Genomic DNA, 25,499 nt, shown 5'->3' with positions numbered 1-25,499 from the left:
ACACAAACTGCACCGAAATTTCTGGATGTCTGTAGCGGTTCTTCAGTTCACGTTACGTACATCACTTTGTGAACCACGAACTGTCCAAAATTTGTGACGAACTTTAGTTTCTCAGCTGGTTCACGCCCATCCCTAGTTGTAGCTTCCATTCTTCATTTGTTACCACTAAAGCAGATTAACGTTTATTGTCTTACATGGAAAGCAGGGTGGAGAGAAGTATCCTTTTACTACTTCAAAAGCTTATGAGGAAACTTCCCTTTCTGCTCTTAGTATTAATAAAAGTTTGCTGCTATACTACTATTCAATACACTCTAAGTTGCCAACTGAACTGGATAAGAAATAACTGAGACTGAAAAACAAAGGTGGGGTGGGGTTAGAAGAACTTGGAAACATTCAGTTTGGTGTAGTGGTGAAGTGTGCGGACTCTTATCTGGGAGCACCGGGTTTGATTCCTCACTCCTCCACCTACAGTTGCTGGAATGGCCTTGGGTCAGCCATAGCTCTGGCAGGTTGTCCTTGAAAGGGCAGCTGCTGGGAGAGCTCTCTCAGCCCCACCCACCTCACAGCGTGTCTGTTGTGAGGGGAGAAGATGCAGGAGATTGTGAGCCGCTCTGAGTCTCTGATTCAGAGAGAAGGGCGGGGTATAAATCTACAATTCTTCTTCCTTCGCTTGCACCTGCTGGAATGACCTTGGGTCAGCCATAGCTCTGGCAGGTTGTCCTTAAAAGTGCAGCTGCTGGGAGAGCTCTCTCAGCCCCACCCACCTCACAGTGTGTCTGTTGTGAGGGGAGAAGATGCAGGAGATTGTGAGCCACTCTGAGTCTCTGATTCAGAGAGAAGGGCGGGGTATAAATCTACAATTCTTCTTCTTCCTTCACTTGCACCTGCTGGAATGACCTTGGGTCAGCCATAGCTCTGGCAGAGGTTGTCCTTGAAAGGGCAGCTGCTGGGAGAGCTCTCTCAGCCTCACCCACCTCACAGGGTGTCTGTTGTGGGGGGGAGAAGATGTAGGAGATTGTGAGCCGCTCTGAGTCCCTGATTCAGAGAGAAGGGTGGGGTATAAATCTGCCGTCTTCTTCAGTCTGAAGAAAAGGAGGCTGAGGGGGGGGGGATATGATGGCTCTCTTGAAGTATTTGAAGGGCTGTCACTTCGAGGAGGGCAGGGAGCTGTTCCCGTTGGCAGCAGAGGAGAAGACTCGAAATAATGGGTTCACGTTAAGGGTGGGATCAACTGGGTATTAGTGAAAATACAGGAAGATTTGTTCAACAGTGCCAAGGGAAGTGGGGAACTCACCGGCAGTCTTTAAGCAGCAGCTGGATAAACACCTGTCAGGGATTCTGTAGGCGGATCCTGCATTTAGCAGGGGGTTGGGCCAGATGGCCTTTATGCAGGGGGGTTTTTTAGTAGAAAAAGCCCAGCAGGAATGCATTTGCATATTAGGCCACACACCCCTGACACCAAGCCAGCCGGAATTGCGTTCTTGGGCGTTCCTGCTCACAAAAACAAAATAGCCGTCCCTGTGTGGCCCCTTCCAACTCTACGATTCTAACTTGGGTAGAGTCACGGTAGATCGTGAAAGGAACAGAACAAAATGGAGGAGGAGGAACGGGGGGGGGGGGAAAGAGCTAGAGAGCTAGGAAAAGACGACAAAAAGGTTTTTAATCGCATTTCACTACCGCACACCGATGAGGCTGCCCCTTTGCGAGACCCATCCATGCACGAGCTGAGCGAAACGACAGGAAGAGGGAAACCATCGATAATGACCTAGTTAGGAAGTTGCATCTTGGCGCTTGTTCTACCTGGCCTTGCCTTGCTCCAGCACTGGCTCGGCTGACGCTCTTCGCTGGATCTGAGAAGTCAGGGTGTGTTGCTGTGTTTCGCCTTCCCCGCGGTCAGAACTGCATTAAAGTAAAAAAGGTAAAGGTAATCTTCTGTGCAACAACCCAGTTGTTACCAACCCATGGGGTGACATCGCATCACGATGTTTTCACGGTAGACTTTTAATTACGGGGCGGTTTGCCCTTGCCTTCCCCAGTCATCTATACTTTACCCGCCCCAGCAAGCTGGGGACTCATTTTACTAACGTCGGAAGGATGGAAGGCTGAGTCAACCTGGAGCCAGCTACCTGAACCCAGCTTCCGCCGGGACCGAACTCAGGTCGTGAGCAGAGCTCAGACTGCGGTACTGCAGCTTACCATTCTGTGCTCCCTCAGAACTGCATTAGGAATTTTTAAAAAATGAATTCTGCAAATACAGCAAGACGCTCAGGGGCTATCCGGCCTTGCGGTTCTTCAGTTCACGTACATCACTTTGCGAACCACCAACAGGCCAGAATTCACGATGAACTTTAGTTCATCAACTGCTATATGCTCATCCCTAGTTGTAGCTTCTGTGTTGTTCTCCCCCCCCTCCCCGCCTTGGCAGTCCTGGTTACAGATTTGTTAGTCTCTCGTCTCTCTCAATACCAAGACGTCATCTGCTCGCTGGGACTTTCACCTTGCACTGTTTTCATCTTTCATCTTGCACTGTTTTTTAAAAGGATCTGCTAACTGAGGCATCTTTATTTTGCTGACCCGAAGGAAACGGTGCAGTCCCGGAAATGTCACAGCAGAATTGTCGGGATGGTTTTGAAGAATGGAGGGGACTTGTCAAGCCTGACCTTTGATAACCGGGATTTTCTTCATTTGTAACCGAGAATGTGTCAGCGTGCGGTCCCAGGAGTATTTCTCCATTCCACTGCTGGTTATTTCAAGTTGTCACATCCAGTCCAAACGGCATCAGCAGCCGGTTAATGGCTGTCGTTGCCTGATGAGTCATAGCGGATGTTCGCAGATAAAGAAGGACGCCTGGTTGCTGCGCTAAGACTTTGCAAATTCTTTTCCCGTGTCAGGATAATTGCATGGCAGACAGCAGGTTCAGCCTTGGGAGGTACCTTCGTTTGGGATTCATCACAGGTACGTCTTGCTCTTTACCGCTGTGACCTGTCATTTCAGTGTTACCGTTCAAGGTTACCTCTCTCTTCTCGGCATGACTCGGTCTGATTTGCAAGTCCAGGCAGGCTAAGTGTAGCTCCCACACTGCTAGGCCTGAGTTTAGCAAGCTGTTCTGGAGAATGAAAACTACGGCACCGCACTGACACTGTTCTTGTTAAGAGAACATAATGACTCTTCCGCTATGACCAGAGGAAAGGAACTCCACTGGTGGGACAGGCCTGCAGAATCCAAGTGTCTGACTCACACATGTAAGGGCCCTCAAGTCGTAACTGACTTGTAGCGACTCCAGCAAGGGGCCTTCAAGGCAAGTGAGAAACCACTGCTTTCCTCTGGAGAGTCTTCTTTGGTGGTCTCCCATCCAAGTACGGACCCGCTTAGTTTCCAAGATTTGGTGAGGCTGGCCAAGATCATACCATTCCACTTATTTTTGCCACTGACACAGGGCATTGGACTAGATGGGCCATTGGCCTGATGCAACATGGCTTCTCTTATGTTCTTCCGTGACACAGAGCGTTGGACTGGATGGGCCACTGGCCTGATCCAACATGGCTTCTCTTATGTTCTTATGTGACACAGAGTGTTGGGCTGGAGGCCATTGATCCAACATGGCTTCTCTTAAGTTCTTATGTGACACAGAGTGTTGGGCTGGATGGGCCATTGGCCTGATCCAACATGGCTTCTCTGATGTTCTTATGTGACACAGAGTGTTGGACTAGAGGGGCTGTGGAGAAACGCCATTTTAATCCATGTTGGTGCTTCATTGGGAGGGATTGCTAAACTGCTAAGCAGGATTGGGCCTAGCCTTCCCCTCCTTTCCCCCCCTCCCTTCCAGAGCCAAACCAACAACTGTAGGGGGAAAGTCTCCTAGAGAGGCAGGAAGTTCTTTTGTTCTCTGCATGTGAGTTAGGAGGAAGAGTTTTTGAGTTCTCAGCTGCAGCTCGAAGGAAGAGGTTGCCAGTGGGGGAGCTCCTGCCTGTGCATGCGGCCTATTCAAAAGAGAATGAGGCCTCCAGGCAGTAAGACAAAGTAAATCATCCAAAAGGGCAGGGCATGTTTAGACCAGGGCCAGCAGGATGCGTTTATAATCAACTTTTCTTTGTTATGCTGTGTGCTGTGCGGGTGCTGTGCTAACTTTTTAAATGCAACTGTTTTTGTTTTGTTCTTCTTTTCTTTTCTTTTTCTCCTTTAAATAAATATATTTTTACTGTTTAAATGCTGGCAGTCCATCTCTGTACCACATAGATCCCCAACCGCTCTAGACCACGCTGTTTTATAAAGGGGGCCCTGGGCAAGGGGGAAGGCATGCAGTTGGATAAGGTGCCAATCCTCCAGGGGTGCCCCAAAGAAGTGCTGAGGTCTCTGTGAAACCCAAGTACAGGGTGGCAGAGGACCTTGAGGCCTGGCCTCATAGCTGGAGAGGGGGATTGGGAGTCCTGTTCCTCTCAATCTGAACCACTAGACTGAGCAGGTGGTGGCAGCGAGCCCAAGGGGCAGGAGGAGAAATAGCTCCCTCCAGGAGTTGGCGACTCCATAGGGAGCTGACGGGACCGGGTCTGAAGGCAGAATCGGGCCGGTTCCGTCACAGGGGCCATTGGCCTGATCCAGCATGGCTTCTCTTATGTTCTTATGTGACACAGAGTGTTGGGCTGGATGGGCCATTGGCCTGATCCAACATGGGTTCTCTTATGTTCTTCTGTGACACAGAGTGTTGGACTGGAGGGGCCACTGGCCTGATCCAACATGGCTTCTCTTATGTTCTTATGTGACACAGAGTGTTGGACTGGAGGGGCCACTGGCCTGATCCAACAGGGCTTCTCTTATGTTCTTCTGTGACACAGAGTGTTGGACTGGAGGGGCCATTGGCCTGATCCAACAGGGCTTCTCTTATGTTCTTCTGTGACACAGAGTGTTGGACTGGAGGGGCCATTGGCCTGATCCAACAGGGCTTCTCTTATGTTCTTCTGTGACACAGAGTGTTGGACTGGAGGGGCCATTGGCCTGATCGAACAGGGCTTCTCTTATGTTCTTATGTGACACAGAGCGTTGGACTGGAGGGGCCATTGGCCTGATCCAACAGGGCTTCTCTTATGTTCTTCTGTGACACAGAGTGTTGGACTGGGTGGGCCATTGGCCTGATCCAACATGGCTTCTCTTATGTTCTTCCGTGACACAGAGTGTTGGACTGGGTGGGCCACTGGCCTGATCCAACATGGCTTCTCTTATGTTCTTATGTGACACAGAGTGTTGGACTGGATGGGCCATTGGCCTGATCCAACAGGGCTTCTCTTATGTTCTTCTGTGACACAGAGTGTTGGACTGGATGGGCCACTGGCCTGATCCAACATGGCTTCTCTTATGTTCTTCTGTGACACAGAGTGTTGGACTGGATGGGCTACTGGCCTGATCCAACAGGGCTTCTCTTATGTTCTTCCGTGACACAGAGTGTTGGACTGGGTGGGCCACTGGCCTGATCCAACAGGGCTTCTCTTATGTTCTTCTGTGACACAGAGTGTTGGACTGGAGGGGCCATTTGCCTGATCCAACATGGCTTCTCTTATGCTCTTATGTTCTTATTCCGTTTCTACCTTTGTCTTGTTAGAGCTGAACCTATATTATTCTCCCACACGTGGAATCCTTATCACAGTGGTTGAGAACTGAGCTCTGCGGTCAGGATTGCTTCAATGTAATTGCCTTCCTTGGTGGATTCCCATCCAAGCACCAACTCTGTTTAGCTTCCTGGATCTGACAAGGTTGAGCTTTTCCAGGGATGGCCAAACTGCGGCTCAGCAGCCACATGTGGCTCTTTGACACGTACTGTGTGGCTCTTGAAGCCCCCACCGCCCAGTTGGCCAGCTTGGAGAGTGCATTCAAAGTTGTTTTCTTTCCATCTCTTCCTCCCTCCTCCCATCTATTTTCCTCCATTCCTTCCTTGCCTTGTGGCTCTCAGACATCTGACATTTATTATTCTGTGTGGCTCTTACATTAAGCAAGTTTGGCCACCCTGGGCTATTCCATGTTGCCTTCTCTATCTCAACCTTCTGACCGACTTGGTGATGACTGATACCTATTCTTCAGGGCACAGAGCAGAACAGATCCCCAGAAAGGATCTTCTGATGCTTACTTCTGCTATGAGGGACGGCAGCTCAGTGGTAGAGCATCTGCTTGGTAAGCAGAAGGTCCCAGGTTCAATCCCCAGCATCTCCAACTCAAAAGGGTCCAGGCAAGTAGGGGTGAAAAACCTCTGCTTGAAACCCTGGAGAGCCATGAAATGAGCTATAGCTTAGTGGCAGAGCATCCGCTTGGTAAGCAGAAGGTCCCAGGTTCAATCCCCAGCATCTCCAACTCAAAAGGGTCCAAGCAAGTAGGGGTGAAAAACCTCCATTTGAGACCCTGGAGAGCAGGGGAGGAACTGTGGCTCAGTGGTAGACCATCTGCTTGGTAAGCAGAAGATCCCAGGTTCAATCCCCGGCATCTCCAACTCAAAAGGGTCCAGGCAAGTAGGGGTGAAAAACCTCTGCTTGAGACCCTGGAGAGCCATGAAATGAGCTATAGCTTAGTGGCAGAGCATCCGCTTGGTAAGCAGAAGGTCCCAGGTTCAATCCCCAGCATCTCCAACTCAAAAGGGTCCAAGCAAGTAGGGGTGAAAAACCTCCATTTGAGACCCTGGAGAGCAGGGGAGGAACTGTGGCTCAGTGTTAGACCATCTGCTTGGTAAGCAGAAGATCCCAGGTTCAATCCCTGGCATCTCCAACTCAAAAGGGTCCAGGCAAGTAGGGGTGAAAAACCTCTGCTTGAGACCCTGGAGAGCCATGAAATGAGCTATAGCTTAGTGGCAGAGCATCCGCTTGGTAAGCAGAAGGTCCCAGGTTCAATCCCCAGCATCTCCAACTCAAAAGGGTCCAAGCAAGTAGGGGTGAAAAGCCTCCATTTGAGACCCTGGAGAGCAGGGGAGGAACTGTGGCTCAGTGTTAGACCATCTGCTTGGTAAGCAGAAGATCCCAGGTTCAATCCCTGGCATCTCCAACTCAAAAGGGTCCAGGCAAGTAGGGGTGAAAAACCTCTGCTTGAGACCCTGGAGAGCCATGAAATGAGCTATAGCTTAGTGGCAGAGCATCCGCTTGGTAAGCAGAAGGTCCCAGGTTCAATCCCCAGCATTTCCAACTCAAAAGGGTTCAGGCAAATAGGTGTGAAAAAGCTCCGTTTGCGACCCTGGAGAGCCGCTGCCAGTCTGAGTAGACAATACTGACTTTGATGAATCCAGGGTCTGATTCAGTAGAAGGCAGCTTCATACGTTCAACAAAGTGGAACTGAGCCATTCTACAGCTGGTCTTTTGTCCATTGTCAGCAGCAAGGGTGTGTATGTGGGGGGGGGGGGGAGGCTTTATTCGAAGAAGGTTTCTAAATGCGTAATCGTTCGACTGAAATAACACAGCAGCCAGGTGGACTATTCTGTTACTTTATAGAAACACAACAATTCATTTCATCCTATAGTCAAAATGGAGCACTGCGAAAATTATACATTTACACGACGTAAGCCAACGCCCCCCCCCCCCGCCCTCAGGTGCCCCCAGTTTTGAAACAGCTACAGGCAGGGGGTGGAGTTCTAGCAGGACCTCCTTTCCATATTAGGCCACCCACCCCCGATGTAGCCAATCCTCCAAGCGCTTACAAAAAAGAACCTTGTAAACTCTCGGCGGATTGGCTACATCAGGGGGCGTGGCCTAATACCCAAAGGAGCTCCTGCTAGAACTCCACCCCTGGCTACAGCAAAGCTACAGTCGTATAAAAGGGCAACTTTGATATTTCCAAAGGAGGGCAGATGAATATTTCAAGCTACTAGAAAAACAAAGACGGTAATCTTTGACGCAGCCGCATTTTCCTCTCCTCGCCAAGGGATTCTACGCCTCTTATGCATGGCCTGTTACACTCAAGAGACGTTCCAAGCAAATCGGGACCCGCGTTTCCAAGGGAGGCAAATCACTGCTAGGCCATTCAAAACAGATAAATTTTGTGCTGATTTTTCGTGGAAGGCAGACAGACCAAAGGGGAATGACTACGAGCGAGGCAAGCTGGGGAAAGGTGTGGCTGCCCCGTTACGGGGTTGTTTTTTTCTGTCCCGACGGGATGGGAGGGAGCACGGCTTTTGTGTTGGAGCCCGGCCGGATGGTGACTTGGGGAATGCGAGGGGAGGCGGTCTTTGATTTCGGCGGCTTCTTCTCTTTAGCGGTGGGAGAAATGTCTGGCTCTGAAACACAGAAACATGAAATTTCTGCTTAGTTCTGAAAGGAGAAATCTTAAGTCTTAGGGACTGATCTAATTAGGACCCAGGAAACAGGAAAAGAGAGGCCTTCATTTGTACAAATCCAATCTCTTCTCTTTTTTTTTTTTTAAACTCAATTTTTTTTTTATTTTTTCCAATACTTCTATAGTTTTCCAAAACAAACATAGCATAGTTACAACCATCAATACAATATAAATAAATAAAATAACAATTTCCCACACTATTAAGGAGAAAGAAGGAAAGAGAGAAAGAAAAGGAAAGGAAAAAAAAACCCACTTAACCCGTTGCTCCAATACCCACAGCCAAGACAGAAGGCCCCGTCTCAGATAAATTGCCCTCTTTAAAGCAATATAAAGTTAAGAACATAAGAACATAAGAGAAGCCATGTTAGATCAGGCCAATGGCCCATCCAGTCCAACATTCTGTGTCACACAGCGGCCAAATATATATATATATATATATATATATATATATATATATATATATATATATATATATATATACACACACACACACACACACACACACACACACACACACACTGTGGCTAATAGCCACTGATGGACCTCTGCTCCATATTTTTATCTAACCCCCTCTTGAAGGTGGCCATGCTTGTGGCCGCCACCACCTCCTGTGGCAGTGAATTCCACATGTTAATCACCCTTTGGGTGAAGAAGTACTTCCTTTTATCCGTTTTAACCTGTCTGCTCAGCAATTTCATCGAATGCCCACGAGTTCTCGTATTGTGAGAAAGGGAGAAAAGTACTTCTTTCTCTACTTTCTCCATCCCATGCATTATCTTGTAAACCTCTATCATGTCACCCCTCAGTCGACGTTTCTCCAAGCTAAAGAGCCCTAAGCGTTTCAACCTTTCTTCATAGGGAAGGTGTTCCAGCCCTTTAATCATTCTAGTTGCCCTTTTCTGAACTTTCTCCAATGCTATAATATCCTTTTTAAATACTTTTTAAATACTTTTTAAATACCGTTTAAATACTTTTTTGGCATTTGATTTTTTTCCGATGAATTGGCATTAACGTAATAAAAAAACAACAACCATCTTTCACTAAAGTTTTCTCCTGCTTTAGGATTGTCGCTAAAAATGAGTTGCGAAGCAATTTTGTCCTGTATAATTATATCCCACACTTTCTGAAACCATAGGGTTAATGAGGGAATTCTCACCGCTTTCCAACATTTTGCTAACAAGGTTTTCCCTGCCAAAATCAAGAGAGAAATAAGTTCCTGTTTTTGTTTGGTGTCGTTGTTATCCGGCCACAATCTCTTCTCTTTCGATCAGTACTCGGATGGGAGACCACCAAGGAAGTCCAGGGTAGCTATGCAGAGCAGGGGTGGCCAAACTTGTTGAAGATTAGAGCCATCAGGTCTCAGCTTCGGAAGGAGCTCACTGGAGCACTGCTCCTGACCCATTCCGATGGCTCCCCTTCTTCCTCCTCACCTACCTTGTCCATTGAATAGGAGGTGCAGCTGCATAACAATCCCTGGATTAGCAGAGCGGGCAGCCACCCACCCACCAGGAGCTTTGCCACACCCCCCAGCAGCCCTCATTAACCTCTGGAGAGGCCCGTGCCACCCTTTCTCCACTTCTTATGTGACTTGCTGGCTTTTTGAGAGGGGACGGGCAGCCCAGGAGAATCCCAGGCGAGCAAGGCCTGCTTGGGATGGCTGGATCTCTAGCCAGCCCAAGCAGGCCTCACTTGCCCGGGGCTCTCCTTTCTTGCATCGGGTTGCTTTTGGCTGGGGGGGGGCAGCATATGCTAATGAGTTATGCTAATGAGCTCCACCACCTATTTTTCTACAAAACAACCCCTGAGAGCCACATCGAATAAACGTCAGTTGTCTGAGAGGCACAAGACATGAACATCAGATGTTTGGGAGCCAGAAGGAAGGGAGGGAGCAAATAGATGGGAGTGAGGGAGAGGTGAAAAGAAAGCAACTTTAACTTTAAATGCATTTTCTAAGCTGCTGGCTGGCTTGAAGTGATTTAAGGAGACAAATGCCTTCTCCGAGTCAGCCAATGCGCCGATGGGGGCTTTGAGAGCCACACAATATGTGTGGAAGAGCCACATGTGGCCCCCGAGCCACAGTTTGGCCACCCCTGATGCAGAGCCAAGCAATGGCAAATCACTTCTATGCATCTCTTGCTTTGAAAACCCTATGGGGTTGCTATAAATTGGCTGAGAATAAGAAGAGAAGAGAAGAGAAGAGAAGAGAAGAGAAGAGAAGAGAAGAGAAGAGAAGAGAAGAGAAGAGAAGAGAAGAGAAGAGAAGAGAAGAGAAGAGAAGAGAAGAGAAGAGAAGAGAAGAGAAGAGATTGGATTTATACCCCACCGTTCACCACCTGAAGGAGTCTCAGAGTGGCTTACAAATCTCCTTTCACTCTCCCCCCCCCCGCCCACAACAGACACCCTGTGCAGAAGGCGGAGCTGAGAGAGCTCTGACAGAAACTGCTCTTGAGCAGAACAGACTTGAGAGAACTTGTGGCTGACCCGAACTCACATCACCAGGTGTATGTGAAGGAGCAGGGAATCAAACCCGGTTCTCCCAGATTGAGCAGTAACGGTTCTCCCGGGTTCTCCCAAACTCGGTTCTCCCAGCCATCCCAGTTCTCCACAGACTTAACCACTACACCAAACTGGCTCTCGAGTTGATGGCACTCTAAGAAATGCACTGACACAACCAACCAAATGTAAGAACATAAGTCCAACACTCTGTCACATAAGAGAAGCCATGTTGGATCAGGCCAATGGCCCATCCAGTCCAAAACTCTGTGTCTCACAGTGGCCAACAAACCCAGGTACCATCAGGAGGTCCATCAGTGGGGCCAGGACACTAGAAGCCCTCCCACTGTGCCCCCCCAAGCACCAAGAATACAGAGCATCACTGCCCCAGACAGAGAGTTCCAACAATACACTGTGGCTAATAGCCACTGATGGCCCTCCGCTCCAGATGTTTATGTATCTGGTGGTTGTGAGAAGCTAGCTTCAGCCCTTAAAATTCTGTCTCTGCATCTAGTACCGATGAGACACAGGCACATCTGACTTAAAATGCAGGGACCACGTTTCCAAACTGGCCCCACACCAGTTACCCCCATCGTTGCCTGGAAGAGCCTGTAGCCCATCCGACCCTGTGGATCTCATCCTCCGTTCTTACCTTTTTCATCCACATGTTCACAAGTGACTACATCCCCTGGTGAAACACTGTGGATTGGCGTCTTGCCGGAAGAACTGCCGGATGAAAATACTCCAGCCGAGGAGCCAGGTGATACCCGAGTTGGAGTTCGTGAGTCTTTGGAGCTAAAAAAATGGAACACAAAGCTCTATTATCAGGGTTTGTTTTTTAAGGAGAAAAGCCGATCACATGCTTTGCAAGTCTGGTTGTTTTTAGCTCTGAAAGCCAATGAGAGGGGCTGTGGCTCGGTGGTTAGTCAAACAGCTGTAATTACCCTGGACTCCTGAAATAGTCGGGCTCAGCCTTCGATGACACCAGTGAGTTTTATCTGCATAATGGCAAATATTTCCAAATCTTGTTGCTGTTCTTTGGTATTAGAGCAACAGAACATAAGAGAAGCCATGCTGGATCAGGCCAATGGCCCATCCAGACCAACACTCTGTGTCACATAAGAACATAAGAGAAGCCATGTTGGATCAGGCCAATGGCCCATCCAGACCAACACTCTGTGTCACATAAGAACATAAGAGGAGCCATGTTGGATCAGGCCAATGGCCCATCCAGTCCAACACTCTGTGTCACATAAGAACATAAGAGAAGCCATGCTGGATCAGGCCAATGGCCCATCCAGTCCAACACTCTGTGTCACATAAGAGAAGCCATGTTGGATCAGGCCAATGGCCCCTCCAGTCCAACACTCTGTGTCACATAAGAACATAAGAGAAGCCATGTTGGATCAGGCCAGTGGCCCATCCAGTCCAACACTCTGTGTCACAGAAGAACATAAGAGAAGCCCTGTTGGATCAGGCCAATGGCCCCTCCAGTCTGACACTCTGTGTCACAGAAGAACATAAGAGAAGCCATGTTGGATCAGGCCAGTGGCCCATCCAGTCCAACACTCTGTGTCACACAATGGGCAAACCCTCCAGGTGCCATCAGGAGGTCCACCAGTGGGGCCAGGCACTAGAAGCCCTCCCACTGCTGTCCCCCACCAAGCACCAAGAATACAGAGCATCACTTGCCCCAGACAGAGAGTTCCAATAATATCCTGTGGCTAATAGCCACTGATGGACCTCTGCTCCATACACTTATCCAGACCCAGGTAGAAAAACTGCCTTGCTAGTTAGAATTAGCTCAGATGAATGACTTTTGCAGATATGATGGCAGTAGGTGTTCTAAACCGACCAGATTTTTTGAGCTCACAGAGGGATCAGATCAACTGCCCAAGTAATCTCTCAGTTTTAGAGATCAGTTCTAGAGGTTTACAAGATTATGCATGGGATAGAGAAAAAGCAGCAGCCATCCAGGCTTTACTGTGGTCTTTTCCAAGATGGCTTCTCTTATGTTCTTATGTGACCCAGAGTGTTGGACTGGGTGGGCCTGATCCAACATGGCTTCTCTTATGTTCTTATGTGGCCCAGAGTGTTGGACTGGATGGGCCACTGGCCTGTTCCAACATGGCTTCTCTTATGTTCTTATGTGACTCAGAGTGTTGGACTGGATGGGCCACTGGCTTGATCCAAGATGGCTTCTCTTATGTTCTCATATTCTTAACCATGACTTCAACAGGAGCACTAGCTTGGTACCAGGTTAGCTGAAGAACTGTCTTCTCCCTTATGCTCCTGCCTGGGAAAAGATCACAGGAAGAGGCCCTCCCGACAGTCCCATCAATCCAAGAAGCTTCTTTGGTGGTGATGTGAGACAGGGCCTTTTTGGTGGCAGCCCCATGATAATGGAACAGCCTCCTCAGGGAGGTGTGCCTGCCCCCTCACTTTTGATCTTTAGGAGACAGTTGAAGTCTATTTTATTTGGGATCACATTTGATTAAGTTTACTAGCAATCCCAAATTGTGATTTTAAATTTTGGGGTTTTTTACCTATTTTATGTTACGAAGCTCAAGACAATGCACCCTCCTGGACTGAATGGAGACCTAGGTTTCCTGTCTCATTAGCAATGCTGATTTCTCCATGCTAGCTGCCTTCGGCTTCGTAAGGAAGAGAGACAGCTAAGAAATATTTTAAATAAATATCAGCAGGAAACTCCTGAAGGGCAGTTAGCAATCCCTACAGACCCATTACCTAGCTTCTCTGGGTAGACCATCTTAATGGTCCTCTGACCATGCAGAGGGAACAAGAGGCCACAAATCCCACACTTGGTAGTTAGTACATTACTAGGAAGGTAGTTCTCCTAACCAATGTTCCCTCTAAGCTGCAGAGTCTCGTGAGCAAAAATTCTACTTTGTGAGCTACTGGCATTAAAGTTGTGAGCTCCTGCATAAATTTTCCTGAGCTAAGACAAAAATGTGTGAGCCGGAAGCTAAAAACCTGTGAGCTACCTCACGCTAACTCAGCTTAGAGGGAACATTGCTCCTAACTCTAGATGGGTAGACATGTCAGTCTGTCTGAAGCAGCAGAGAAGAGCATGAGTCCAGTAGATTGAATGCCTTTTTACCCTCTACATTGGATAAACAGGCCAGTCCCTTCAATGAAGAATAGACATACGTCTGACATCAGAAATCACAACAATAAAAAAACCAATGGGGGAACATTTTAACCTTCCAGGATATTCAGTTGCTGGCCTAAAAGAACCAGTTATCTTACAAAGGAATTTCAAAGGGAGATTAGAAAGAGAGGTTGCTGAATTACAACTGACAACGAAGCTCAAGACAATGCGTCCTCCTGGACTGAATGGAGACCTAGGTTTCTTGTCTCATTACCAATGCTGATTTCTCCATTACTACTAACTTTCTGCTATTGTCATTTGCCTGTTAGTGTCATTTGGCATCTGAAATCACTCCTCTTTCCAGTATATACAGTAGGACAGATGGGCTCACATTCTAGCTATATCTGAAGACGGGAGCAGTGACTCACAAAAGCTGCTTCCCTGCCACAAAATTTGTTAGCCTTCAAGATGCTACCAGACTCTTCCTTTTTTCTACTTCTCAACTTTATACCATAACTCTGACCAAAGCAGAAGACCAAATCAAGGGTACGACTCACTGTACTAGTGGGCAATGTCATGTTCTTGGATGGTCTTTTGGCCATCTTGAAAGCCATGACAGGGTTTCTGTGGGCTGTCTGTTGTTATAGAGTGAGGCCTATAAGTCACCAAACATGCATGATAAAGCAGCAGAGACCCTCCCACAGAATGTGTGCTCATGTCAATGGCCCCCTCCCATAAACACAGTCCCACATTCACATGTGCTTACCCTGAGAGATTTTTCGTTTTACCCGATCTTTGATCCCCAAATAACGGAAGCATGAAATTAAAAATGACGTAACGTTACATTTTGCTCAAATCCTTTCCAATATGCCTCTTGCATGTGTCTTAGAATCCAGTATTTTTTTTTAATGGTGGGGGGCTCTCAAAGTACCCAATTCACACCACCTTGCTGTTACATTTACCCATCGTATCTCCATGTGTCCACTCAAAGTCTGCACGTACACGGACCTGAAAATTCCTAACGAGACCCTAGGAACTGGAGAAGGAGGGTTGCGAATATGGGTGTGCATTCGGTTTGGCCAAACTGAATACAGCCCCGAATACCCCCTGATTAGGCAGTATTTGGCACCAAATGCTACTGGATCCCTTTCCCCTGCATTATACGGCAGCCAAATATGACTGCCTTAATACCGCCGAATAAGTATTCACCAGTATTCGGAACTCTAAATAAATGGCAGGAAAGGAGGTTTTTCAGCTTCAGGGAAGCTGCTTGCCTTCTTTCCCCCCATTTCAAGCCTTTCCCCTCCTCTCCCAAAGCCTCCCTGGGATCAGGCAGGGATGGGGAGAGGAGTCCCAGAAGCCAGTCAAAGGCATGCTTTACAAAATGCAAATGCATGCACCTGCTGGCTGGGCTAACATCCCAGCCAAGAAGCAACATTTGTTTACTTGTATCCTGCCAATAGGATTACAAATAAACAGTGTTCTCTGTCCAATTCTTTTTTGAAACTGCTCTGTGTATGGCCAGAGAACATTTTAAAGGAGTCTGCTAGGCTGGACTCCACTGCTGCTGCTGGACTCTGTTGCTGGCTGAGAGAGAGACCTGTTCTGCAATAGCTGCTGCTTCAGCTGCTGCTGCTCTCTCTCTCAGCCTGGCCTGGAGAGTGACTGAAGAAGACATCTAAAGGTAAGTTTTGGGGTGATTCTTTAGTTTAGTTAACAGGATTTAAGTGAAGTAAACGGACTTTTTAAAACTCAGTGTCCCTTTACTTCTCCCTCAAACCCCCTTCCCCCCAGGCGGCTTCCCTTATACCCTGTGTTGCCATTGAGTTCAATGGCCCATAGGGTATAATGGTGGGATGGGGGCACCTTCTTTGGATGCTCACAGACTAGGACACCTTTGGTCCAATCCTTTTGAGCTTCGGGGGTTCCTTGGGGGAGAGTTCCCTGAAGCTTTCCTGCAAATTTGGGCACTTTCCCTCAAACCCCCTTCCCTCCAGGCGGCTTTCATTATACCCTATGTTGCCATTGAGTTCAGTGGCACTTAGGTATAATGGGGCCATATATTCAGGAATAGCCGAATATCTCCCATATATTCAGCTATTTCTGAATATCACTATTCGGAAATATATGGTATGCTGAATTTTTCGACCCCAAATATTTCCGAATCTGGATAATACCAGAGGGGTTTTTTTGCATATGCCTACTCGCAAATAGGGATGGGGATGAATCTCAGCTTGCAAACCACAACTGGACAATTTTCATGAGGAATTTAGGGAAGTGGGGAGGTTCGTGCCGATCCCTGCTCGAAAATGTAGATGTCCGCTGGCTGTTAGTGGGGCTGAGGAGCAATGCTCAAGAAAGTCTGCCAAATGGGAAATGTTGTGCAATGGATTATTTATTTAATTAATTCATTTATACCCCGCTTTTCTCCTCAGTGGAGGACCCAAAGTGGCTTACCTCCTTCTCTTCTCCTCCATTTTACCCTCTTGCAACAACTCGGTGAGGAAGGTCAGGCTGAGAGTGTGCGACTGGCCCAAAGTCACCCAGCGAGCTTCCATGGCAGAGTGTGGGGACTTGAATCTGGGTCTCTCAGATATTAGTCTAACCCTCTTAACCACTACATCACAGTGGCTCCTATGTTCAGCAGTCGTTCACCGCTGCTGCCACGGAGGGGGGGAGGAGCTTTTAAAGAGTCTGGAAGGTGCTTTCCCTGGTTTAACATCATAAAAACAGAAGGAGGAGGAGGCACCGTGGGGGGTGGGCATCAAGGCCGGTGGCCTGGTTGCTGATGGGCCGTGGACTAGTAACAGTCCAGAGCCCAGGGGTTGGGGACCCCCGATCTAGTCCAACCCCCTGCATGATGCAGGAAATTCACAAATTCTCCCCCACCACCACCACCAACACACACAGCCAGTGACCTCTGCTCCATGCCAGAAGACGGCAAAAGCCCTCCAGGATCCCTGGATAAACTGGCTTGGAGAAAAATCGCTGCCTGACCCCGAAGTGGTGATCAGCATTTCCCTGGGCGTGTAAGAAAGGGCCACAAGAATGAAGCACAGTTCAGCTGGGAGATTCACGAAGCATACAAGCCCCGGCTGACCTCAGCTTCAGTGGCCTCTCCATATGCGTTTGAACCTATCACCTTTCCAGTCCGCTTTGGGCATCTGACAAAGCTGTTCTCTACAGCAGAGGTTCCCAACCCCCGGGCCGTGGACCGGTACCATTCCATGGCCTCTTAGCCAGTGGGCCATGAGTTGTATAATTATTTTATTGTATATTACAATGTAATAATAATAATAATAATATGACATTGGATTTATATCCTGCCCTCCACTTGGAATCTCAGAGCGGCTCGCAATCTCCTTTACCTTCCTCCCCCATAACAGACACCCTGTGAGGCAGGTGGGGCTGAGAGAGCTCTTCTCAGAAACTGCCCTTTCAAGGACAACTGTGCGAGAGGTATGGCTGACCCAAGGCCATTCCAGCAGCTGCAAGTGGAGGAGTGGGGAATCAAACCCGGTTCTCCCAGATAAGAGAGCTCTGGCTGACCCAAGGCCATTCCAGCAGGTACAAGTGGAGGAGTGGGGAATCAAACCCGGTTCTCCCAGATAAGAGAGCTCTGGCTGACCCAAGGCCATTCCAGCAGCTGCAAGTGGAGGAGTGGGGAATCAAACCCGGTTCTCCCAGATAAGAGAGCTCTGGCTGACCCAAGGCCATTCCAGCAGGTACAAGTGGAGGAGTGGGGAATCAAACCCGGTTCTCCCAGATAAGAGAGCTCTGGCTGACCCAAGGCCATTCCAGCAGCTGCAAGTGGAGGAGTGGGGAATCAAACCCGGTTCTCCCAGATAAGAGAGCTATGGCTGACCCAAGGCCATTCCAGCAAGTGCAAGTGGAGGAGTGGGGAATCAAACCCAGTTCTCCCAGATAAGAGAGCTATGGCTGACCCAAGGCCATTCCAGCAAGTGCAAGTGGAGGAGTGGGGAATCAAACCCGGTTCTCCCAGATAAGAGAGCTCTGGCTGACCCAAGGCCATTCCAGCAGCTGCAGGTGGAAGAGTGGGGAATCAGACCCGGTTCTCCCAGATAAGAGTTCGCACACTTAACCACCACAACAAACTAATAGAAATAAAGTACACAATTGTATCATCCTGAAACCATTGCCCCCCCTGTCAGTGGAAAAGTTGTCTTCTACAAAACCTGTCCCTGGTGCCAAAAAGGTTGGAGACCGCTGCTCTACAGGACTCCCTGCGAAATTCCTGGAGATCTGGGGGTGGCGCCTGTGGAGATGGGAATTTGAGGATGGATTTCTCTTGGAATCGACAGGGTATTATAAAATCTGTTCTCCAAAGTGACCGTTTTCTCCAGGGGAACTGATCTCTGTAGCCAGCAGATGATTTCTAATTCTGGGAGATCTCCAGACCCCTCCTGGGAAGTTGGTAACCTTAGTTGCCTATGGAAGCACACGCCACACTGAAGTGGCTCAGTTTGGTGTAGTGGTTAAGTGTGTGGACTCTTATCTGGGAGAACTGGGTTTGATTCTCCTCCACTTGCAGCTGCTGGAATGGCCTTGGGTCAGCCATAGCTCTTGCAGGAGTTGTCCTTGAAAGGGCAGGTTCTGTCAGAGCTCTCTCAGCCCCACTGGTTGTCTGTTGTGGGGGAGGGAGGTAAAGGAGACTGTGAGCCTCTCTGAGACTCTAAGATTCAGAGTGAAGGGCGGGATACAAATCCAATGTCATCATCATCTTCCTTCTTTATCACCCTGCTAAAAGGCCACTCCTTTGAAATGGGCAGTGGATGAAACAAGCCCCACCCCCACCCAAACATTAGGAGCCAGGCACACCTAGCAGGTAAGGGTTACAGGACCTCCATCTCCCGCTCCTTCTTAACGAAACGTGGTGTCAAGAAGAACAGGGTTTTTGTTCAAAATGGAGGAACCCACCTTTGGCCTGGGCTGGCAGACAGGAAGCTGCGGTCAGAGGAGCCGGCCAGCTGCGGACTGAGGCTGCTTCGGGGGGCCTGAGAGGTGGGCTCCAGTTGCTGGGCAGATGTGCCGGCACCATCCCTGTGGACAGATTTCAGGGATTCACATAAATACCGAGAAATACAATAGCACCGGGAAATACAATAGCATATTAGGCCACACCCCCTGGTATCACCATTTTTTCACACAGAGCTTTTTTGTAGAAAAGGCCCAGCAGGAACTAATTTGCATATTAGGCCATGCCCCCCCCCCCCCCGATGTCGCCATTCCTTCACATAGGGCTTTTTGGTAGAAGAAGCCCCGCAGGAACACATTTGCATTGTAGGCCAAACCCCCTGACATCACCATTCTTTCACACAGGGCTCTTTTGTAGAAAAGGCCCAGCACGTACATATTTGCATATTAGGCCATGCCCCCTGATGTCGCTATTCCTTCACACAGGGTTTTTTGTAGAAAAACCCCAGCAGGAACTCTTTTGCATATTAGGCCATACCCCTAACATCACCATTCTTTCACACAGGGCTCTTTTGTAGAAAAGGCCCAGCAGGAACTCATTTGCACATTAGGCCACACCCCCGATGCCAAGCCAGCTGGAACTGCCTTCCTGCTCAAAAAAAGCCCTGCTCTTCCCATTCCAATCTTGCTCTGCTAAAGGGAGCCCTCTTGAAATCTACTAGGGATAGGGCCTTCTCCGTAATGGCCCCTTCCTGGTGGAACCAGCTGCCGGAAGAGGTGAGGGCCCTGCGGGATCTTGCCCAATTCCGCAGGGCCTGCAAGACAGTCCTCTTCCGGCTGGCTTACAACTAACCGGCACCTGAAACTGAGTGTAGTTTTATAAGACCGCTGTATGTTTCTAATGTTTTAACTGTGTAAATTGTGTAAAATGTTTAAATGTTTATATTTTTATGTTAGATTTTATATGCTGTAAGCCGCCCTGAGCCACTTGGTGGGAAGGGCGGGATATAAATCATAAATAAACTAAACTAAAACTAATCCCACCACTCTCAAAAGCCTGAGGGACCCACAACCCCACCCCTTCTCCCCGTCTGCCCAGTGGACCCGGAATCTCTCCCTCTCTTCCTTCATTCCCTCCTCGAAGCCCATCTCTTCTGCGGTGCCTCTGCCTTAACTCACATATGGGCAAATTATACCTCCCCTCAACTCCCAGCAATATGGCCCGGGGGGGGCAGGGGGAGGCTTTTCGACAAGCTCAAAAGCCGCTTCATAATTCGACGGGGACATCCGCCCTGCTAAAATAGCCATTAAACACCTCAGAGGGAGGACGGCCATGTCTGGGTCCCCACCTATTTCTGAGGGACACAGAAAACACTAAAAGCCAGCTGGTGGCACTGAAAACACTAAAAGCCAGCATCCAACTAGGGCTTTTTTCCTTTTGTAGCAGGAACTCCTTTGCCTATTAGGCCACACCCCCTGATGTAGCCAATCCTCCTGGAGCTTACAGCAGGCCCTGTACGAAGAGCCCTGTAAGGAATTCTAGCAGGACCTCCTTTGCCTATTAGGCCACACACCCCTGATGCAGCCAATCCTCCTGGAGCTCTCAGTAGGCCCTGTACGAAGAGCCCTGTAAGGAATTCTAGCAGGACCTCCTTTGCCTATTAGGCCACACACCCCTGATGCAGCCAATCCTCCTGGAGCTCTCAGTAGGCCCTGCACAAAGAGCCCTATAAGGAATTCTAGCAGGACCTCCTTTGCCTATTAGGCCACACACCCCTGATGCAGCCAATGCTCCTGGAGCTCTCAGCAGGCCCTGTACGAAGAGCCCTGTAAGGAATTCTAGCAGGACCTCCTTTGCCTATTAGGCCACACACCCCTGATGCAGCCAATCCTCCTGGAGCTCTCAGTAGGCCCTGCACAAAGAGCCCTATAAGGAATTCTAGCAGGACCTCCTTTGCCTATTAGGCTACACACCCCGATGCAGCCAATCCTCCTGGAGCTCTCAGTAGGCCCTGTACGAAGAGCCCTGTAAGGAATTCTAACAGGACCTCCTCTGCATATTAGGCCACACACCCCGATGCAGCCAATCCTCCTGGAGCTCTCAGTAGGCCCTGTACGAAGAGCCCTGTAAGGAATTCTAGCAGGACCTCCTTTGCATATTAGGCCACACACCCCTGATGCAGCCAATCCTCCTGGAGCTCTCAGTAGGCCCTGCACAAAGAGCCCTATAAGGAATTCTAGCAGGACCTCCTTTGCCTATTAGGCCACACCCCCCGATGCAGCCAATCCTCCTGGAGCTCTCAGTAGGCCCTGTACGAAGAGCCCTGTAAGGAATTCTAGCAGGACCTCCTCTGCATATTAGGCCACACACCCCGATGCAGCCAATCCTCCTGGAGCTCTCAGTAGGCCCTGTACGAAGAGCCCTGTAAGGAATTCTAGCAGGACCTCCTTTGCATATTAGGCCACACACCCCTGATGCAGCCAATCCTCCTGGAGCTCTCAGTAGGCCCTGTACGAAGAGCCCTGTAAGGAATTCTAGCAGGACCTCCTCTGCATATTAGGCCACACCCCCTGATGTAGCCAATCCTCCTGGAGCTTCCAGCAGGCCCTGTAAGAAGAGCCCTGTAAGGAATTCTAGCAGGACCTCCTTTGCATATTAGGCCACACACCCCTGATGTAGCCAATCCTCCTGGAGCTTCCAGTAGGCCCTGTACGAAGAGCCCTGTAAGGAATTCTAGCAGGACCTCCTTTGCCTATTAGGCCACACCCCCTGATGTAGCCAATCATCCAAGAGCTTACAGGGCTCTTAGTACAGGGCCTACTGTAAACTCCAGGAGGATTGGCTACGTCGGAGTGTGCAACCTAATAGGCAAAGGAGCTCCTGCTACAAAAAAGCCCTGCATCCAGCTAACGGTTCTCAGAAGCAGAAACCGAACCACCAGGAGGGGGATACAAAATCCCAGGGTTCCGTGTGCATCGAGTACTCTGAATTCCCAATGGTCTTTTTAAAAAGTCTCTATCCCTTTCAACAGTGGAGGTATACATCTTCCCTTCTATCTCCACAACGGAAAAGACTAGAAAAAGGAAGACTAGAAAAAGACTTTTGAAAAAGGAAAACTGGGAATCCAGAAAATCTGATACAGGCATAATGATGTAATGGTATTCTAGTGCCAGTGGAAAACATTTAAATCCTTTTGTTCTGGGGAACGGCCACTGCAGGGACAATATCAGGGGAAACAGCTCCAAAGCGGCTGGAGAAAAATCCAAATTTCCCCATGCACGCATCAGCCATCCAGACTTTACTGTGGTCTTCTCCAAAACTTTGGAGTTAAGCAGGTCGGAGAAAACAGGTAGAGAAAGAAATACTTTTCTTCCTTTCTCACAATATGAGAACTCGCGGGCATTCAATGAAATTGCTGAGCAGTCGGGTTAGAACGGATAAAAGGAAGTCCTTCTTCGCCCAAAGGAGATTAACACACGGAATTCACTGCCACAGGAGGTGGTGACGGCTACAAGCATAGACAACTTCAAGAGGGGGTTGGATAACCATATGGAGCAGAGGTCCATCAGTCACTATTAGCCACAGCGTATTGTTGGAACTCTCTCTCTGGGGAAAGCGATGCTCTGTATTCTTGGCGTTTGCGGGGGGGCAACAGTGGGAGTACTTCTAATGTCCTGTTCCCATCGGTGGACCTCCTGATGGCACCTGGGTTTTTTGGCCACTGTGTGACAGACAGAGTGTTGGACTGGAGGGGCCACTGGCCTGAGCCAAGATGGCTTCTCTTATGTTCTTAAGTATTCCGGTTAGGTCCTTCTCGTTAATCTTGCTCATTTTTTTTTTTTTTTGCACTGTATCCTCTTTCAAACTGCATAGTGCAAATCATAAGCGAAACTGATTCTTTAATAGTCCTGTCCCTTCTCCTTTTCTATCACTTACCCAATGAACAATTAATATTTTATCCATAGTGCCAGAAGGCGGAACGAATTGGTCTAAATTAGAACTTGGAGGGGCAGGTAGAATCTTTTTCCCAGAGAACCATGGGGGCTCTCAGCAGCCATGGCCTGCTCTGTTTCTCAAGCTCTCTCCTTATCCCCCGTTCCCTCAACTTCCTCAGGCTTCCCTCCTCCCACTGATCCCCACTCTCCTCTACTGGGACCCCAGCAATCCCTACTTTCTCCACTCCTGTGTTGACCCCCGTTTCTAAGGCAACACCATAATGGCGGCTGAGAACTGAGGGGGCCGCGCTTTGAGGTTGCTAGGCAACCACAGACAACACAGCCCAGTTATCAGCATGTACCAAGTGGGGGGCTGGGCCTGAGGAGGACAGACACCTCAGTGGGGTGCAGTGCCATGGAGTTCACCCTCCAAAGCGTCCATTTCCGCAATGGGAAGTGATCTCTGTAATCTGGAGATTGTGCTGGTCATTCTGGGGGAATCCCCAGGTCCCACCTGGAGGCTGGCATCCCTAGCTGAAGCTACAGGAACTTTTGCCCAGCATCGTTTTCATGGCTTTCGAGATTCTAAATCACTGCATGTGTCTAGTCCAGGGGTGTCGAACATGTGGCCTGGGGGCCAAATCAGGCCCCCAAAGGGCTCCTATCAGGTCCCCGAGCAACTGGATGTCATCTGCTTCCTTCTCCCTGTCTCTCTTGCTTCCTTCTGCATCACAGCTTGCTTTGCCAGGCTTGCTCAATCGCACAGGAGCTAGAGTGAAGCCTCTGTCTTCTCCACTGGCTGAGGCTCCTCCCTTGGGTAGAAAGGGGGGAGGAACAGCTTGCTTTGCCAGGCTCTCTCAATTGCACAGCAGAGCTACTGAACCAAGCACCTTTTCCTTTTATTGGCTGAGGCTCCTCCCCCTCCTAGTCCCCTGGAGAAGGAAAGAAAGAGCCAGAACTTCCTTTGCCCAGTTCCCGGGATCCCATGGGAGAAATACCAAGAAAGCACCTTTAAGACCAAGTGCTAATGCTTTAAGCGTGTTTTAAGGTTTTTTTTTTTTAAATCTTTTTGTTTAAAATCTTTAATTGTGTTTGTTTGTGTCCTTTATAAAATTTACCTCTCCGCTACCTAATCTTAAATGACAAGGTGTCATTTATATCAGATCTGGCCCTCACAACAAATGAGTTTGACACGCCTGGGCTGAGCTGAATTAAACTGAACTCCCGTCAGATGTCAGCCTCTGTTTCCAAGACGTCCAAGCCTTCCTCCCGCCCCTCCTTGAAAGGCGAGGAAACCATTTGTTCGCCAAGTTTGTCCTTGGGGCAATTTTCCTTGCCGTTTAGGATGTCCCCCAAGGTTCCTCAGCATGATCATCCAGCTACACGAAGACCAACGAGGCCAAGTCAGACACTGCAACGACCTCTCGGAGACCTTCCCAATAGGCACAGGTGTAAAGCAAGGCTGCGTTCTCGCACCAACTCTCTTTACGATCTTCTTTAGCATGATGCTTCAAAGAGCCGCAGTAGATCTAGATGATGACGATGGTGTCTACATCCGCTATCGCACCGATGGCAGCCTGTTCAACCTGAGGCGACTAAAGGCCCACTCCAAGACAATGGAAAAACTCATCCGAGAGCTACTGTTTGCTGATGATGCTGCACTCGTCTCCCACTCGGCATCAGCTCTGCAGCATATGACGTCCTGCTTTGCAGAGGCTGCCAAGCTATTCGGCCTAGAAGTTAGTCTGAAGAAGACAGAAGTTCTCCACCAGCCTGCCCCCCAGGAAGATTATCACCCTCCCTGCATCACTGTGGGTGAATCAGTTCTGAAGACAGTCCAGCAGTTCAGCTACCTGGGGTGCATCATCTCCTCAGATGCTAAGATCGACAAGGAGATCGACAACAGGCTGGCAAAGGCAAACGCAAACCATGCCTTTGGCCGACTGCACAAAAGAGTGTGGAGCAACAAGCATCTGAAAAAAGGCACAAAGATCAATGTTTACAAAGCGGTTGTGATGACAACCCTCATCTACGGCTCCGAATCGTGGGTTTTATACCGTCATCACCTGCGACTCCTTGAGCGCTTTCATCAGCGCTGCCTTCGCACCATCCTCAACATCCACTGGAGTGACTTTGTGACCAACACTGAAGTCCTCAAGAGGGCGGAGGTTACCAGCATCGAGGCACTGCTGTTGAAGACGCAGCTGCGCTGGGCAGGGCATATTTCTAGGATGGAAAACCACCGCCTTCCCAAGATTGCCCTGTATGGCGAACTCTCCACCGGCCATCGAAATAGAGGGGCACCAAAGAAGAGGTACAAGGACTCCTTGAAGAAATCCCTTGGCACCTGTCGCATCAACCATCACCAGTGGTCTGACCTAGCCTCAGATCGCAAAGCATGGAGGCACACCATCCACCAGGCTGTCTCTTCTTTTGAGAACGCACGCATAGCTGGTCTTGAGGACAAAAGGAGATTGAGGAAGAATCGCACTGCTACAGGACCAACCCTAAATCAGACTTTTCCCTGCAGCCGCTGTGGCCGGACCTGCCTGTCCCACATTGGTCTTGTCAGCCACCAGCGAGCCTGCAGCAGACATGGACTATTGCACCCTTCTTAAATCTTCGTTCGCGAAGCCAAGCCGAGAGAGAGAGAGAGAGTTCCACTTAGGTTCGAAGTAGACACGACCGATCAGACTACGCCTCTCCGGAGCCCATTAGCGCTTTT

The 25,499-nt window shown here is 49.1% G+C and overlaps 1 protein-coding gene across 1 annotated transcript in view; it reads right to left on the bottom strand.

Annotated features, from left to right (window-relative positions):
* Positions 1-8,087: 8,087 nt before the first annotated feature.
* LRGUK (leucine rich repeats and guanylate kinase domain containing) overlaps positions 8,088-25,499 on the bottom strand; it is a 120,661-nt gene continuing 103,249 nt past the window's right edge. The window contains exons 18-20 of the mRNA XM_060244457.1: positions 18,842-18,964; positions 11,444-11,586; positions 8,088-8,239 (exon numbers count right to left, since the gene is read on the bottom strand). Of these exons, the coding sequence (XP_060100440.1) occupies positions 8,088-8,239; positions 11,444-11,586; positions 18,842-18,964 (418 nt within the window). The remainder of the gene's footprint in view (positions 8,240-11,443; positions 11,587-18,841; positions 18,965-25,499) is intronic.

The sequence above is a fragment of the Heteronotia binoei genome, chromosome 8, assembly GCF_032191835.1.
Source record: "Heteronotia binoei isolate CCM8104 ecotype False Entrance Well chromosome 8, APGP_CSIRO_Hbin_v1, whole genome shotgun sequence".
NCBI lineage: Eukaryota > Metazoa > Chordata > Lepidosauria > Squamata > Gekkonidae > Heteronotia > Heteronotia binoei.
Note: the sequence above shows the minus strand (reverse complement) of the source record. Positions and strands in the feature narration are given on the sequence as shown.